We start from the raw sequence: 18,566 nt of genomic DNA on the forward strand, positions 1-18,566 counted from the left end.
AGAATGTTTTCCTAGCATGTCCATATGTAGCAGAAATGTTGAGAAACCAGTGTTTGGAATGTTTGAAATAGAGTATAGCTTTCCTTGGAACAAACGAAGGACTACTTCAGGACTATTTCTGAGTAATAGAACAAAGGAATTTGCTATACAAATTTAGATAATAAATAAATAAAATGTTAATAAATAAAATTTCTAAACTAAAATGGTTAGAAGTTACCTGATCTTTTTGTAACCAGCTAATTGATGGTGTCACTCAGATCCTTCCCAATTGTATGCCATCCCAAAGCCTATACTGGTAGCCATTGTTAAATGGCCACCTCATTTAATGATCAATTGCAATTATGACGGTGATGAAAAATATTCACATTTATGATTTACATAGGTGTGTAAAACCAATGAAAGCTGAAATAAGCTCATAAGCAAAGTCAAGATTTCACTGAGCAATTGCTTCACTTAACGACCAAATTGCTGTTCCCAATTGTGGTCTCTAAACGAGAGTCACCTGTATGTGTAGGAGAAAAGAAGGGAAGAAAATATTTCCACTGGGATAATAAAAAAACAAGAGACTGCATGACCATCCTGTGAAAACTTTGTTAATATTTGACAGAAAAACCTGCTGTCTTAACTGTTACAGATCACGACCTTCTCCAGGCTCCTGACTGCAGCAGACACAGAGATTTTGGAGGCAGAATTGCAGCATGATTCAGACAGCCTGAAAGTTTTGTTCTTGCAACAATTTGACACGGAGTACTCGTTTTTAAAGGATATTCAGTGAGTTTTCATCATCCACAATGGTTGCAGAATAATGCAGATTTGTATGTTTCTTTATACTTCTTTTTTGTAAGTGACATAAAAGTGCTTGTAATAAAATAAATGATTAATAGAATAAATTTCATATGATAAAAGGAGTTTTATAATTGAATTGTAAAATATAAATTGGAGGATTGCAATGAAGTTATGTTAGTGTTCAAACTGCTGGAGTGTTTGGTGAGGTGACCTTGTTTTAAATAAAGGTCTGGATTTGAGTGGTCCATTCTTTCTGCAACAAAGTGAAGCTCATTTAAACATTTCTGTATTTTCTCAGGAAATTTTTTGCTGTGAGGACCGATGGGAGTAAAATCCTCATTATTCAGACTGACTTTGAAAATGGATCGCTCAGTGCCCAGCTCATTGCCTCAGCCAGGTAAGTTGCCTGTTAGATAAAACTAGTAGATAAGCAATACTGAGCATATGATCAATTAATAGTTGCTGTACGTTCATAGATTTTTACATACTCCAATAAATACTCCAGGCCAATATTCTAATTTCTTGGAGAACTATCTCCACCTATTCATCATACATCAGAATGAGGTGGGAAAATAAACTTTTATCTGTGTTGAAATAATAGGAGCTGTTGGGCAGGTGAATATAAAGACTTTACTTTAACTTCACAAAAGAATGATGCCCATTTCTCTTTTCTTGCAGGTATTCAACTGTTAACGAAGTCAACAAAATACAGAAGAATCAAGCCAGGGTGTTTGTAATTTTCATCACTAAGCTGTCACGAATTGAAGGAGGAAGTTCCTATATAGGATTTCACGGAGGTAGGTTGGCTTATGTGCAAGAATACAGAACAAGGAGGCTGGAGGTCTATTAAAGGGGCTGCTATGGTATCAGGGTTGCTTCATGCTTCCTCTCACAAATGGTTCCAGCAATGTGACTTACAAATTACTGCAGTATAGAAAGAGATGTGCTTCTAACACAAGGCTACAAATAAGATGAAAATTTTATTATGTCATTTCTGTGCAAGAAAAGCTTTGCAAATTTTCTTGTGTATCGTTCATAAATACAGCTGTTTGATTTTCCACATTGTTAGAAAAATATTTTGAGCAGCTCTGTAAATGCATCAAGGTATGAAGCTCGTTTCATTTATATATGTTATTTATTACATAGAGATTCCTTCTATTACTTACTAAAGCACTGATTGTGTTCATTGTCAAGATAGCTCTGAAATAAAGCCAGGGTAATACCATATCATAAATCAGGATGGGATCCTCAGCCTATAGGTTGCCAAACCCCTTTTTGGTTGTCCACAATGCACTGTCTGAAAAGAGCACAAAACCTTGGTGACAAAAATTGCTGAAAATCAGTAATTCGGTTTCTTGCCATATTTAATTGGGAAACATGAAAACTATATGCTGTTAACTAAGTTTAATGCAGTTAACTTTACTCCTCCAATTCCGAGTTTCCTGAATTACAAAAGAAAAAGTGAATCCCTATTGTTATTGGACCTCAGTCCACTAAAAAAAACCATAAATGTATGGAGTTCAGGCGGTATAGGGAAAAATTCTTGCTTAAATTTAGTCATATTTCTGTTCTGGATATATAGAGTGTGTGTGTGTGTGTGTGTGTGTGTGTGTGTGTGTGTGTGTGTGTTGGCTGGAGCACCCGGTCTACCAGGTATAGGATAAATCAGTCTGTTTTGCATTTCGCTCCAATCTAGCAGCATGTTTTCCAGGCAGACGTCACATATTGTGAACACTGTAAATTGAAAATTTTTGTGGTTGACAAAGAGTTAGTGGGAGACTAGTGTAGCTATTTCAAGCTCTTTAGCTCTCATCAGCTAGTCATGAGAGCTAAAGAGCTTGAAATAGCTATACTAGTCTCCCACTAACTCTTTGTCAGCCACAAAAAATTTGTTCATGTGTGTGTATGTATATGTCTATATTTACACCAAAATTTCACTCATACCTTGCTGTATCTTTCTATTCTTAAGTCCGTCTCATCCTTATGTCCATTGCCTTTTGTTCTTTAGCTTGTATTTTAAGACAAAAATCATTCATTTGGTTTAAGAAATATCAGGATTTTGTTGAAGTTAAATACTTTGACATGGGAAAATATTATTGGAATATATATATTTATTTATATCTCCCCTTTATTATTTTTACAAATAACTCAAGGCAGTGAGCACACCCAAAACACCCTTTTCCTCCAACTTTTCCCCACAACAACAACCCTGAGGTGAGTTGAGCTGAGAGAGAGGGAGAGCAACTGGCCCAAAGTCACCCAGCTGACTTTCATGCCTAAAGGCGGGACTAGAATTCACGGTTTCCTGCTTTCTAATCTGGTGTCTTAACCACTAGACCAAACTGGCTCTCCATATAAAATGTATCTTTTAATTTTGGAGAGGTCTTCTACTTCATGTTGCTATAAATGCAAAATCTATTTTTCCATATTTTTTTCTTAATAGAAATATAAAGGTATACAAGTAGTCCTCAATGTATGACCACAATTGAGCCCAGAATTTATGTCGCTAAGTGAGAAATTTGTTAAGTGAGTTGTCCCCATTTTACGACTTTTCTTACCACATCTGTTAAGTGAATGACTGCAGCTGTTAAATTAATAACAGGGTTGTTAAGTAAATCTGGCATCCCCATTGAATTTGCTTGTCAAAATGTCGCAAAACATGATCACATGACCCTGTGACACTGCAACTGTCATAAATACATGCCAGTTGCCAAGCATCTGAATATAGATCACATGACCATGGGGATGCTGCAACAGTCATAGCTGTGAAAAATGGTCATAATTTATTTTTTTCACTGCCGTTGTAACTTTGAATGGTCACTAAATGAACTGTTGTAAGTCGAGGATTACCTGTAATAAAAATAATATACCCCTTCAGATTTTTGTAATATTTTTTTCCCCTGGCTTCTCCATAATTTCTTTGGAGGCTAACGTATTTGTTGGTTTCCCATAATCCTGTCCTTAGGCCCCCCTCATCTTCCCTGAGACATATGATTGGCCAAACTGAAAGGTCGTATTTAACTTCAGTTTTATACACAATATCCACACATTAATTGAATTAAGGCCCTTGCTGTTACATGGTAAAAGATACATTATTGTATTATCCTATCCTTCCCTGCGTTAAGATTAAGTGGCTTTCCTCAAAAACGAATAATGGGAATACAGGTAATAGCTGTGACATCTCACCTGTTGTTTTCAGGGCTGTGGCAGTCTGTGCATATTGATGATCTAAGAACCTGCAAGGACATGGTCTCGGATATAACATCCTTCCGAAGCATCACCATCAGCCAGCTGTTTTCTGAAAATATGGGAGAGTCTGCAGAGAATCCTGAAAGTAAGAAGTTCCAACTATATGTTTATGTAGTGCTTAATTCCAACAGTTTTTAGTAATTCCCATCATCGTTTTTAGAATCAGGTACCTTTCCTGTACGAGACTTTCTTTATCTTTGTAACTGCAGGGACAGAGGAAGAAGAAAAAATAGAGCAGGAGATGGAAGTGGAAGCATCACCAATATCCAAACCAGAAATACTTGTAAGTCTTAATGTGCCTCAATCATTCAGTTTGATTGCTTCCCTTCAATCTCGGGGCCAGTGATGTTGTTCTTTCTAACAACCTGCTTTTTTTGTTCAATGAAATTGATTATAGAAATAACATATGTTTTTTCACATATTTCTATCTAGATACTTATGATTAGCTATCTGTTCTAGCCTTGGGATGATTCACACATTGCCCTATTAGAGTAACATGCATAAACATCAGATCTAATTCTTATTTGTGATCACTCCACAGGGATTACTATTTGTGAACTTTATGAGAGCTCCATTAGCTACTGTTTCAGAAGATTATATAGATGGGCAATAACGTATGCCCTTTCAGTTATGCAAAGGTGTTCTTTCGCATCTGTTTTCTCTAGAAATTGAACTTTCTATACCTGGCTGCCTACCTCCCTAGTTCCTAGTGCTGCATTGTTTTTATTTTACTCAGGTGTTTATCCAGGCAAGATCTTTTTCTTTTTCGGTACCTGGGTGATTGTTTCTCCTTTGTGCTCCCAGGCATTTGAGTGAACCCAGAAGTGGGCATCTTAGAGCACCAGAGCCTTATCTGGCCCTCAAACTCTGTTTTTTTTTGGGGGGGGGGGTGAAAAAGTTGGTGAAAAAAACTTTGACGTAATTAGCTGACCTAATTTCCTCCTGTTGTATAGTGGAAAAGTAAAAGTAGTGCTTGAAACGATTGTTCTGATCCCAGTGGTTGTGATAAAATGTTGGTCTGACCATCAGAGAAATGTCCTGGACATCAAATGGCCCTGTTTCAAGCTTGGAATACCCCTTTTCAACTTGAAAAGGCTGTTTTGCACTTAGAACCTTTCTGCTGATAAAAAGCACTGTTCTGGCAAATTTCAAATTTGGAGGTATTTCAGATTTTTTGCACTGTTAGTGGGAAAAAAATTTCTAGGAATCCTCCCCCATGGAAGGGAAACATAATGATCCTGGTTACTTGTATTATTATCTCATACTTTTCAATTGTGACTCTCAATTCAACTATCAAAAGGCTGTCCAGCTCAGTTTAATCAGATGCTCATTCACATATCAAGGAATCTGATAACCATAGAGGAAATTATTGTACATGTTTCAACATATACTAAAAGTTTTTAAGATGAAATGAGATGAGATAGGATAACCTTTATTGTAATTTTTTTACTCTGGGCACAATGGCACACATCAAAAATGAAACTAATAAGTTTTTTTTCTTCTTTTGTGTCTGGAAAGTCTCAGGTGTTGGATACTACTGTTCTTTTGAGGAGTTGTGTTCAAAGTGCTGTCGGCATGCTAAGAGACCAAAATGAGGAAGCTGGTCGTAGCGCGAAGAGAATTGAAATTCTTCTTAGCCTCCTATCTGAGGAAGGTATATAATACAACTATGTCCAGAAGGAGCATGGTCTTTTGTTAAAGTGAAAGATATTTTAATGCAAGTTCCTCATGCTATGTTATACGAATGCTCAGGATACTGAATGTACAATAAAGGGTAAAATAAAGGATCAGTTTCTGTTTTATAATTCTTAGAATGTATTTGCTCTGTCTGTGACTGTGTTTGACTAGACCCCATAGAAAATCAAAAGATGAGAGCTTGCCTTCCTCCTAGAGTTCTTTGGAAGTGTCAAGTAAGTGTGTTTGTGTATGTGTTGAGGAAGCAGATTGTTGTTAGCCTGAATCAATCCACTATAGGATGATGCTTCTTCATTGAAAATTATGGACCATAATCTACACACCCTTGTTGAATGTGAATTGGTAGATCAATCATTTTATTTCCCAGTCTAGGGTGAGAGAAAGAGAATGTATAGGAATCCTATAGAATTGAGGAATCCTGCAAAAGGAGAAGGGTTTCAGTCTCATTCACAGCTGCATAATGACTCTTCTCCCCCATGCCTGGTATTTATTTATAGCATACCTTTATTTATAGCCTACCTTTATAGCATAGCATTAATAGTGGTGAAATAAGTGGCATCACTAAGTAGTTAAAGAATAGAAAACAGAAAAGGAATAAACTGATACTTCTCACAATGGGTGTGCAGACTGCAAATAATTCTAAAATAATCTCAAATTATTGAGGGCAATGCCCAAGTTTGTAAGTCATGTAGCTCTTCTTATGGAAGCAAATCTATGATTCTATGTAGGATCATCAAGCAAAAGACCAGGAAGGGTTAATTTTGATTCAAAAATCTGAATTACCCAACAGTCATTTCTTTTATGTTCTTTGAAATATATTCCTAAAAAGTGGTTATAAAATTTTTATAAAAATAAAAATTAGGCTGTCCTGTTGTTGTTTTTTCAGGCAACTTTCTGAAGATTACAAAGAGCCGTCTTACTTGCCTTTTGAAGAAACAGGAAGAGAATTTTTTCCAGGTGAAGGAGTGGGTGCTCCGGGAGGCCTCCAACCTTACTGCCCTCCAGGAAGGAGGAACGTTCAGGTATAATGTATGGATTAGGTATTTGCTATGGGTGTTATGTTTACCTTATATGAGCTCTATCATTCATCTCTATTGTATTTCTTTCCTATGTCATATTGCTACTCTATGATTCATCTCGATTGTTCCTGTGATGCATTTCCTATTCCTATTGTTGTATTCCCCCCTCTGTAACAACATAGCTTCTGCACAGTGATGCCTTGTATTGTATTTACTGACTCCACATGAAACATGGTATCAGAAGTATCTGAATCTACGCTGTCCTCACACATTTGATGCATGCCAGTCTAGCACTTAACAGCCCTGTCCTGCAAGCTGAGCATTTGAAGTAAGAAAGCCAGCATCATGGCAGCTGCTAACAGCATACCCCTGCCTGAGGTAATGAGGGTGAGTGGAGATTGCAGCAGTAACTGGGCCAACTTCAGAGCAGAGTTTGAGGATTACTCCCTAGCCACAAGCTTACCTGACAAACCAGCAGCAGTGCAGGCAGCCACACTGAGAAGACTTATGGGCAGCGAATGCCTCCATGTTTACAAGCATAATTTAAGCCTTACAGAGGAGCAAAAGAGTGATACTAAAGCCATCCTAGATGCCTTAGAAGTCTTTTTCAGACCCTCTAAAAATGTCATATATGAGACAGAGATATTTGGCCGCTGTAAGCAAGAAGAAGGTGAAGAAATAGACAGTTTTGTCACACAGCTAAGAGAAAAAACTGCAAGCTGTGATTATGGCGCTCTGAGAGACAAACTTATTTGTGATAAAATAGTTCTGGGTATCACTAGTGAAAGCACACGCTGCCGCCTTTTGAGGGAACGTGATTTAAGCTTACAAGCTGCAATTGAGATATGTCATAAGACAGAACTTACAGACAAATGGCTGAGAGCCTTGGAGCAGGATAAACAGATTAGCAATGTCAATGCAGCCTCCAAACAACAGCTAAGCATGAAGAACTATGAGCACAAGTGTCAACACAAAATTCATCTACATTCTACACAACTCAACTGGGAGCAACCCAGTATCATGCAAGTACTGTGACAGTGTGCATGTACAAGAGAAAGAGCAGTATCCTTCATATGGAAAAACCTGCAGAGCATGTGGGAGGCCAAATCATTTTGCACGAGTGTGTCTCTCAAGTAAAATGGAACCAAGGAAGCTGCACCCAATTGAGCAAATGTCAGATCCTGAGGATACACACTATGGTTTACACAAAAGAATGTATTGGTGCTGTAAACTCTAAGGGCAAAAAATGGTTCGTCAATTTCAGATTCAACAATATAATCCAGCCCTGCCAGCTGGACTCGAGTGCAATATATGATGTCATGAGTTTAAAGGACAAAAATGAAACTGGCACCTGAGGTACCTCTTCAGCCTAGTAGCACCAAACCTATAGGCTGAGGGTCCCATCCTGATTTACTTCAGGAGAAGTAATGGAATAATTGGGACTTTTCCAAACAGAATTCAGCATATGTGGGGGTATCCACAAACTTTCAGATTGTGGAAGCCGATCAGAAACCACTATTGTCTGGATCAACATGTGAGCATCTGAGTTTGATGCAGTTCACCATGCCGGCTGAGTTATACAATGTCAAAATTCACCCCTCAAAATCCTTGGCAAGGCCACTGACAAAACAGCAAATCCTCCAAGTCTACAATAAGGTGTTTGAGGACCCCATAGTATCTGTCCCAGGAGAGGTACACGTTGAACTTTATCCTGCCATTTCACCAGTACAAAGTGATATGTCAATAGCCGTTAAGCAACTGGACAATTACGAAGCTGAAGGACATATTACTTCAGTATCTGGGCTCTTTGTCATGTAAGGTGTCCTAGAAAAATTACAGCTTAAAAGACAGATATTCAAGGCAAGATACGACAAATCAGCCAGAGATTGGATATTGGGGAACGAGTCCATATGAAACTACTGCCTGGAGATCGAACAAGTCGCTGAAAAATGGGTATCTGTTTACAACGGGTGTCACCAAGCTCGTATCTAGTGGACATTGATGGAACTCTCTACCGTCGCAATCATATGGATCTGCGTTTGGCTGAACAGCCTGAATTGCAGCCTGACTCCACATCCAATGGAGAGACACGACTCACCTGGGCCAAACTTACCGAATGGCAATAGGGAATGCACAGTACTGATGCCACAGACCAATGCTAATAACAGTCCTGAGCGAGCCGGTATACCTGACAGCAGTCAAATGTAGAACGTCCCAGTAAGTGGTGAGAAGAGCCCAGCAACCTCAGCGAGGTTGGAGAAACTCCTAGTACAAAGAGGGCCAGACATTTGCAACCACCCAACAGACTCAACCTATAGAAAGTGTTCTTACTGGTTCTCATCCAAAATTTCATAATGTTGTTTGCTTAATATGAAAAGGGAAAGATGTTATGGGTGTTATGTTTACCTTATATGCAGCTCTATCATTCAGGTCTATTGAATTTGTTTCCTGTGTCATATTGCTACTCTGTGATTCATCTCATTGTTCCTGTGATTCCTGTTGTTGTATTCCCTCTCTGTAACAACATGGCTTCTGCACAGTGATGCCTTGTATTGTATTTACTGACTCCACATGAAACACCAACCTTAACTGCCCTCCAGGAAGGAGGAATGTTTAGGTATAATAGATAGATTAGATATTACATTCAGGTACTAATCAAGTACTCTCTGGAGCCACCTGGTGTTTTTTTTAACTGGTTGTTCAGGTTGAAAAACTGCCTTGACTCCAAATATGGCAGCTTCTGGAGATTTAGTTTAATTGCAATTTGTCCCTTATTAAAGTTTTAATCTATTTTCAGTAATAAAATATGCATCTGGGGTTTTAAAATTTTCTCTAAGGTATCTTTAATACACTAGGAAGTAAACAAATCAGCTGAAACAAAAAAAAGACATTTGGTTTCTTTAGAATGTGTTTACCTCTCTTGATTTATATAGACGCACGCTGTGGAAACGGATCCAGAGTATGGTGACCCCATTTCTGGCCTACATGATATCTATTTTGGACAGAGATTATAATCTAGATTTGCTGGTCGAACCAACAACAAAAAATTGTGTGAAAGCCTTGTGGTTATTCATCTTCAATGAACTAAAACTTCTAGACATCCCTTATGTCATGGGTCAGAGCAGGTAAGCTATGGGAAGAAGATGGGGACAGAGTTAAGAAACAGATTTGTTGATCACAGAGAGAAGTAAATGGATTTTGAAATAAATATGAAGGAATAACGTGGTATATACCTATACCAGTGATGTGCAATTCTTGTTTAGCTTTTCATTTTTCAGTGAACATGGCTTATTAAAAAGATTGGCTCAACAGTTAACACCTCTGTTGAATATAGCTAAAAGATAGGGAAAAATATCTCTCCAATCGCCAACATTTTGATAAAAGAGTGAGGTAGAGTAAACAGAGTTTCAGTAGAACAAATTGAAAGAGATTTGTTTTACGTGATGGTATTTCTGTTATTCCATATATAAAAAATGATGTGTATTAAATACATCCACCATATAATCATCAATCCATTCAGTGTCTGTCTTTAAACTGATCACATTTTTATGTATACTTAAATTAAAATATATCTCATTGTACCTTGCTGGATTGTTTTTTACATTAATCCATTCAAAATGTATTGAAAAAGCATCTGTTCATTTTAAACTTTCTTTATCTTCTTTAGCTATCAAACAAAACCAATTCAGGTGCAGAATTACATGGAAGTGTCTACAGGGGCTGGCAATAAGATGCCTTTCAGTTGGAAGATAAAGGATTATTTGGAAGATATTCGGGTTCATGCACAACATATTACTAATAATGAAGGTGAGAATACCAAGGGGAAGTTAAAAAGAGGTCCCTTTGTTTGAAAAACTTGGGAAAATTTGGCTCAAATTAGCGCCTATAATTTGTAAACTGGTCAATGGGCAGAATAAACATTTGATAAATTAAGTAAAAAACAAAATCAAGAAAATAGTATTTTTCATACTAAATTTGTTTTATGCTTTAAAGAGGACTGGTTGACTTTATTTCCGGGGGAGATGCAAAACAATTTAAATCCCATTTTGTTTTCCAGCCCATGCAGAGAAGTTTCTAGACATCTTTGAGCAGACACCCCTGGGGCAACACATTGCTTGCTACTCGGAGGAAGAGAAGGCCATCTTTTTTCATTGTTATGTCAGAGACTTTATTCTCCTGGCAATGGGTGTGACTTCAGAGAGGGAACTAAATGTGCGTATTTCAATCCTAGATGGCTAGATATTGGAGTCAAAAGCTTGCTTCGGAGATGCCCAAAGCTGCGTGCTGTAATAGGTCCTGGTTAGTGAGTAGACATGGCACTTAATTACCACTATATGACACGCAGATAAATGTGTCCCATGTATTGGAAAGACTATTGAAATCCTTACGATTCATCAGGTGATTGTGAGGAGAATCATCTTCAAATATGTTGCTGTATATTTTCAGATGTTGCAAGTGGCCCTCTTGTCATGCGTGGAAGAAATGAAGACCGCTTCTTCTGATGCAGGAACAAGAGTGCCCTCCCTTCCTTGGGTCCACCTTGGTTATCATCAGTTTAGGAGTCGTCTGCAGAACTTTTCCCGGATTCTTGCTGTGTACCCTGAAGTGCTTCATACCCTTGAACAAAGAGAAAAGAACAGGAGCTGCACGTTGCACAGCCAAATGGTGGGTGGGCTGTAACATTTAATCTTAATAGGAAAACATGACACCTGGGGTGGGGTGGGGGAAGTGGTATTCTCTCTGTGTTCTTAATCAGGAGAAATGAATCTGTCTGCAAAAAAGAAGCTCCAGGCAGGTCTTCAAAAATGCTTTTATGGGCTATATACTCCTAATGATTGTATTTGTTTTGTAATGGGAATACATGGGAGAATCTCCTAAGCGGGGTCAAATAATAGAATTGCTTTTATAGGTGTTCATATATAATACTTACTCTCCCATAAATAAAACTGAAATTTAAATAAGATATAGATAACTGATCTCAATATATCGTGATAAAATTACAACGAAAGCTTTTCATTAAACAAATAAAGCAGGCTGAAAACAAGAAGTATAAAGTTGAAATGAAAAGAAAAATGGGGATTTTAAGTCAGTAGAAGTGTAAGTCAAAATCAAAAAGTCAAACAGAAATCAAGGGGAAGTAAAATGGGCCAATAAAACTGATGGATGGGATAGATGGGAAGAAAGCTACCTAAAATCACTAATGGTATTACAGAAGGGAACTAGAGGTAGCCCTCATTTAGTGACTGATATTGGGACTATCAACTTAGTTATTAAGCAAAGTGCTGGTAAAACTCATTAAATTGTGACTGATTATGATCTTAACTCCAGCTTTCCTTTGCTTTACAGATCTGCAAAGATTGTGAATGGCAAGGATTGATCATAAAATTAATTTTGTAACTGTCATAACTGAACAGTTGCTAAACAAGGCAGTTGCTAAATGAGAACTCCTTGTATTTATTTAGAGAACTATTGACGTATTTGATTTTTATACCACCATACTTGTCAGATTATTTAGCAGTGTATAAAACCATAAACACAATGAGGTAGTGAGAGCATCAAAATCCAAGTTGGTCTACTTTACCAAAGGATGCTTAGATTCGATCATCTTAAAGTAATTCTCGGTCCTCACCGTAGGACGAAGTGTATGTTCTTACATTACACGTGTGTGGTAAGAGGCTTCTTTATGCCTGTTTGCCATAGGTGCTAGATGTGTTTGCTGCGCTGGCCTGTACTGAAATGTTATCCTCGGCAGTCCTGACATGGAAAACTCGTGTATGGCTCCAGCAGGTGAAGGACCTTCAAATGCCCATTGAACTTGTATGTGCAGCAAACTGCAGCCAAGGCAGTGGAAGCCAATGCAGCCAAATGCTCCAAGAGGTCAAGTAAGTAAAATTTCAGGGTGGTAGAAAATGTTGTTATGGGTCTACTTTTGATGATGGTAAGATCATTTCACTGTTCCTTTTTTCTATTGTTGATAAGTTGCTGACTTTTTTCCAGCCAACTTTATAAGTTGACTTCCTATGATAATCGCAGGCTTTCTAAACATCTTTAGTTCCTGTTGTCTCAATCCTAACCTAGGTTGGATCTGAACCTGCAAAGTGGCAAGAGTGGAATGCTATGTTTGACAATTGTAATTTTTTTGAAGCTAGATTGGTTCAAGAGGACTAATGTGTACTTCAAGCTCTTTTGGCAAGAGCAGATGCATTTGTTCCTCTGCCCTGCTGCACTTGATCACATCTTAACCCCAGTTTTCAAGATGGTCTGGGTCAATTGTTAATTCCCAAAGTAACCCTTTGTTTCTACTTGCAGTCGGGCTTGCAAATGAATTCATAGGTTTATTTGCTTCCATAAAAGGCAGTACTGATCTCTTTATTATATAGTTAGAGTCCATTTGTTTTTCAGTTTAGTTTTTTGATAGTATGCTTTTTTTCTTTTTTAATAAATTAGGCTTTTTTTTTCAATAGGAGCCAATGGAATAGAGTTTTCTCAGTGTCCCTCTTTGTGGAGCATGTGCTGCTTGGAGCAGAAACTCTGATTCCAGAACTGAAGGAGCTGGTGAAGAAGTATATCATGAAACTTGACAAGGTAAGAATGATAACTTCACCTGATTGGAAATATTACTTTAAATGTTCATTTATTTAGTTGGTTGTCAACAATATAAGCACTCCTTGTTAATTAAAAAAAATCATTTTTTCTAACCAATCGTGCATTTGTGACCAAATTTCCTATGCCTGGCAACCAAAGCTGTGAAACTGATCTGGTCAGATTCAGGCAGCAGAGTCATCCGACAGGAGGGTTCCAATCAACTTAATTAAGACCTGGGCTTGTTAATTTGTGATTAGCACTTTCTGGAGAAGGCTTTGGAGAAAAACAAACCTCTGCTCTGCATGGAGGGAAAAGAAAAGGAAAATGAGTAAATTACCAGGTCAGCCACAAGACACTGTATGAGAGAACTTTCTCTGAAAAAGACGGCAGCAACCAGTGATCTTTACAGTGTCTTTTCCATTTCTCTCTGTCATATGCTCTCTTACTGATCATTTTGTTTCCAGTGTAAGTGTCAACGCTGCTAACATTGGATGTTCTTTCTCTGACAAAATATGCAGAGCTGTGTGGTATTTTTAGAGTTAACTCAGATGATTCTGGGAGGGGAGGAGAAAGAATGTATGTGGGTAATTATATTAGATAAAAATCCTGCATAAACGGAAGAGAACCTTTGCCCTTCAAGCTGATAGGAGAACGTGGTTTATGACAGCAGATTGAGGGAGGGAACATGCTGGCAAAATATGTGCTAGGGGAGGAGAATTTAGATCTTAGCATCCCTCTTCATGCTGTGCCGACATTTTTTTACATGAATAAAAGACTTTTTAGGATAAACAATGCCTGGAAGTTCTTTGAAGTGTTTCATTAGTCGGAACCTTGACATCATGCTAATATCTCAATCCTTTTCAAACGACTTTGGTCCTGAACTCCATCCTCTGTCTCTGGGCTTGAGAGGAGCTGGTAAAGATTCAGGGGAGGAAAATCTATCATGAGAAAAGGGAGTTTGCTTGAAGACCCAACAGCTACTGATAACCCAGAGGGGGAAGCAACAGACAGCATGCTGTGGGAAGATGAATTTTGGCAGACAAACGGCTGATAGACAAATACAGATTGGTGGAGAGCTACCAGGTCGCCTGCCACTGAAGATTCGGGTGAGTCACTGGAAAGATTTGAAAAGCTAGAGGTGAGAAGCAGAAATCAGCTCCTGCAGAGAGAAGCCTGCAGCCCCTTCCTTGCAGATCGAGAAGGAATCCCAGTCTGAGGCCTCTGCAGCAATGGGGAGTTTGACACCCCCCACAGGTAGATGGTCAGCAGCATCTGAGCTTGTCACAACTAATAGAGGCCTTACAACAGCTTGGGGTGGTGCAGAAGCCAGGAGATCAGCTGGTGAGAGGACGACCACAGCAAGGAGATTGGTCACCGCCCCCGAACGTACAGCAACCGCTGAGGGACTTACAGCACCAGGGGGTGTGGCCACAGGCCCAAAACGTGCGACCCCTGGGCATGAAACAGCAACCAGGATGGGGCCAGCAGCAACAGCCACAGTGGGGACTCCAACAGGCTATGATTGTACCCCCTTTCAGAGCAACCTTCGATGGGGACCCAGAGAAACTGATTTTCTTCCTCAACCAAGTACGCTGTCATTTGAACCGCTGGGCTTCTCTCTACCCAGACCCAGGTGCCATGATCGATGTAATAGTGTCCAGCCTAGAGGGAGAAGTATCCAATGACTGAACAATTTATATAATAAGCAAGCCCCCGAATTGGAGGACCCCCACCTCTTCCTCCTAGGGCTGAGAGAAAGATTTGAGGACCCATCTATTGGTCTCAAAGCAGGAGAACAAATCAACAAAATAAAACAAGCCGGCAGGCCTGTCCTGGAGTACGTGCGAGAATTCCACAAGATAGCAGGTCGAATAGAGGGGTGGCCTGAACAATCCCTAATCCATCACTTCATTGAGGGATTAGATGATCACCTCTCTCAGGCCTGCATCTATCAAGCAGTACCTGATCAGCTGCGAGAATGGTACCAGGCAGCGGTGAAGCTAGACATTCAGCTCGCCCGCTATAAGAAGCCTCCCCCACCTGAATCTGAGCAGCAGCCAGAGCAACCCGAACAACAATCACCCCCATGAAACCCTACTACTACTACTACTACTACTACTACTACTACTACTACTACTACTACTACTACAATGGCTGAAAGACCCAGGCCATTTGCAGGCCCGTCAATTAAGTGTTTCTGGTGGAGACAAAAGGGACATCGAGCAGCAAACTGTCTGGTCCCCTACCCCTGACTGCAGAGCAGACCGGAACCAGCAGCGAGAAGGAAACCTGCCCAAGGGCTAACGAGAGAAAAATCCAACCGGGTCAGGCAAGAACCTGTTGCCCAGATTACACCCCGCACATGCTGGGACTCCGGGTGGACCCACCCCTGCTGTACCCTCTTTTGACAGCGACGACGAAGGAGAGAATGACCCGATGGTGAGTCGACAAGTCCCGCCTTTTTCACTGGCCGCCAAACTTATAATCCCTAAGCCGGGGGCACAAATAGACTTAAATGTGCTAATCGATTCTGGATGCTCCCGTTGCATCATTAGCTTGCCGTTTGCCATGAAATTGGGTATACGGGCAAAACTGCTCTCCAAGCGTGTGAGGTTTGAGCAAGCCGATGGCTCCCTGATGGGAGGGACTCTTGTCACACAATTAACTGCGCCCCTATGCCTAGAAATAGGTGAGCACTGGGAGTTTATTCGCTTCTTGGTAGCTCCAAAAATGACTTGAGACTGTGATCCTAGGGCTAGCCTGATTGGACAAATGGAGAGAGAAAGGAATGAGAACTGTGAGACTACCTGTAGGGCCTCCCACCAATTCAACCGACATTGCGGGACACCTTAGGCCACCCAATGAGCGGGCGCACATGGCTGCCTCACCGCCACCAGGAGAACCACTCATCCCCAGCGAATACCGGAATCTAGCGGAGGCATTTAGTGAAAAAGAATGCGATGCCCTGCCCCCTCACAGACCCAATGACTGCTCTATCAAATTGGTGCCAGGAGCCAAACTCCCACGACTGAGAATGTATGCTATGTCCCCCCTCAAAATGGAGGAGATGCAGCAATACGTAAACAAAAACCTAGAGAGAAGGTTCATTGAATGGGCCAAATCTACCGTGGGAGCCCCTGTTGTTCAAAGAAAAAAAGATGGGTCTCTTCATCTCTGCGTAGACTATAAGGGTCTCAATGCTGTGAGTGTGGAAAACAAATACCCCCTCCCCCTCCTAAAGGACTTATTAACCATCTGGCTAAGGGGAGTGTCTTACTAAATTAGACCTGAGAGAGGCAGGTGAGAATAAAGGAGGGAGATGAGTGGAAAACTGCCTTCAACTGCCCCATGGGGAGCTATCAATTCAAGGTCATGCTATTTGGACTATAGGGGGCCTCAGCCGTATTCATGCAGTTGATTAATGAGATCCTACATGATCACTTGTACAAAGGGGTTTTGGTGTATCTTGATGATATCTTGATATACAGCATGAATATGACTGATCACATAAAGCTGGTGAGAGAAGTGTTAAAGAAACTATTGAACGCCAAGCTTTATGCCAAATTGTCAAAATGTGAATTTCACCAGACCCAATTAGATTATCTTGGCTACAGAATTTCCAACGAGGGCATTGAAATGGATCCAGCCAAGGTGAAAGCTATAATCAAATGGCAGCCCCCCAAAACTTGCAAACAGCTCCAGAGCTTTCTAGGTTTTGCCAACTTCTATCATCAATTTATCCCCTCTTTTGCTGAGATTACCCTACTCTTTACAGAGCTACTCAAAACAGGCAAAAGAGGGGGGAAGCCGCGACTGCCCACCACTAGCATGGACAATGGGCTGTCAAACAGCTTTTGAGAATTTAAAGAGACTATTTGCTGCTGAACCGGTCTTAAAGCACCCCTGCCAAGGGGAGCCCTTTGTAATTCAAGCCGAGGCCAGCGATGTGGCAGTTGGAGCTGTATTACTGCAAAAGAACAAATGTGGGGTCCTGCAACCCTACGCCTACACCTCTAAAAAATTTACTGAAAGCGAGCGGAGATGGGCAATCTGGGAGAAAGAGGCCTTCACAATTAGGTGGGGGCTGCTGAACTGGTGACACTATCTAGAAGGAAACAAAGTGCCTTTTGAAGTATGGACAGATCACAAAAACCTAGAAGCACTGAAAACTCTCTGCAAATTGTCCCCAAAGCAAGTACGGTGGGCACAGTACTTTAACCATTTCAACTTCACTCTAAAGTACATACCGGGAGGAAAAAACTTCCTAGCTGATGCACTATCGAGACTGCTCCAGTACAAAAGCGAATGCGAAGAGGTTAATGAGGCAATTATCTCCAGTCCACAAACTGCCGCTCAACTCACGCCTCGCAGAGTCCCTAATCTTGATGACCCTGGGGTAAAGAAAATAAAACGAGCTCCTCAACGATCAATGGTTCAAACTTCCCTAACGTGCAGGGATGGCTTGGCCTACAAAGGGGGGAAACTATATTTGCCTGAAGCCCTCCATCTTAATGCTCTCAAACACAGCCATGATGTAAAACAGGCTGGACACTTTGGACATTTAAAACTCTACACTTCACCCGCCGACAATTTTGATGGCCGGGGCTGAAACGGGATGTGGAAAACTATATAAAAAGTTGTACTGTATGTGCCACAATGAAAAGAATCCCAGGGAAAAACCCGATGGCAGACCCTTCTCAACCATGGGAAGAAATAGCTATGGACTTTATAGTAGACCTACCTGAAAGTAGAGGAAATACTGTCATATGGACTGTGATAGACCTGTTCTCGAAGCAGGCTTATTTCATTGCCTGCAAAGGACTCCCATCTGCCCAACGACTGACCAAACATATCTACCGGCTATGGCGTCCCTAAGCGAATAATTTTGGATGGGGGTGCAGTTCACAGTGAATTTTTGGAAGAGTTTTCTTAAATTAATTGGATCATCTCAAGGCTTATCATCTGATTCTCATCCGGTCACCAATGGGGCTGCAGAATCCGCTAACAAAATGGTGGAGCAATATCTCAGATGCTATGTTTCCTACCAACAGACAAACTAGACTGACCTCCTCCCTTTCGCGGAGGTGGTGTACAATAATTCTGTACACAGCAGCACCGGCTACATGCCTTTCAGAATGACCACAGGAAAAGAGTTCAGCCCAATACCTGAATACCCTCAGGTGCCCTCTGCTTCCCAGACACTTGACCAATGGGTGAGGGGGTGGGAAGAAT

General features: G+C 40.4%; 1 protein-coding gene across 6 annotated transcripts in view; it reads left to right on the top strand.

Moving 5' to 3' along the window:
- LOC120309110 (E3 ubiquitin-protein ligase RNF213-like) overlaps positions 1–18,566 on the top strand; it is a 132,615-nt gene that overhangs the window by 67,011 nt on the left and 47,038 nt on the right. For 5 of the 6 annotated variants that reach the window (XM_039345957.1, XM_039345997.1, XM_039345986.1 and 2 more), the window contains 13 exons: positions 635–771; positions 1,085–1,183; positions 1,465–1,583; positions 3,986–4,120; positions 4,245–4,318; positions 5,554–5,689; positions 6,617–6,752; positions 9,683–9,874; positions 10,417–10,556; positions 10,807–10,961; positions 11,196–11,414; positions 12,450–12,631; positions 13,214–13,334. In XM_039345957.1, coding sequence (XP_039201891.1) covers positions 635–771; positions 1,085–1,183; positions 1,465–1,583; positions 3,986–4,120; positions 4,245–4,318; positions 5,554–5,689; positions 6,617–6,752; positions 9,683–9,874; positions 10,417–10,556; positions 10,807–10,961; positions 11,196–11,414; positions 12,450–12,631; positions 13,214–13,334 — 1,845 coding nt within the window. The remainder of the gene's footprint in view (positions 1–634; positions 772–1,084; positions 1,184–1,464; positions 1,584–3,985; positions 4,121–4,244; positions 4,319–5,553; positions 5,690–6,616; positions 6,753–9,682; positions 9,875–10,416; positions 10,557–10,806; positions 10,962–11,195; positions 11,415–12,449; positions 12,632–13,213; positions 13,335–18,566) is intronic. The other variant, XM_039345965.1, reaches the window with a different exon arrangement.

This window comes from Crotalus tigris, unplaced genomic scaffold (assembly GCF_016545835.1).
Source record: "Crotalus tigris isolate CLP2741 ecotype Arizona unplaced genomic scaffold, ASM1654583v1 scf7180000017551.9496454, whole genome shotgun sequence".
Lineage (NCBI taxonomy): Eukaryota > Metazoa > Chordata > Lepidosauria > Squamata > Viperidae > Crotalus > Crotalus tigris.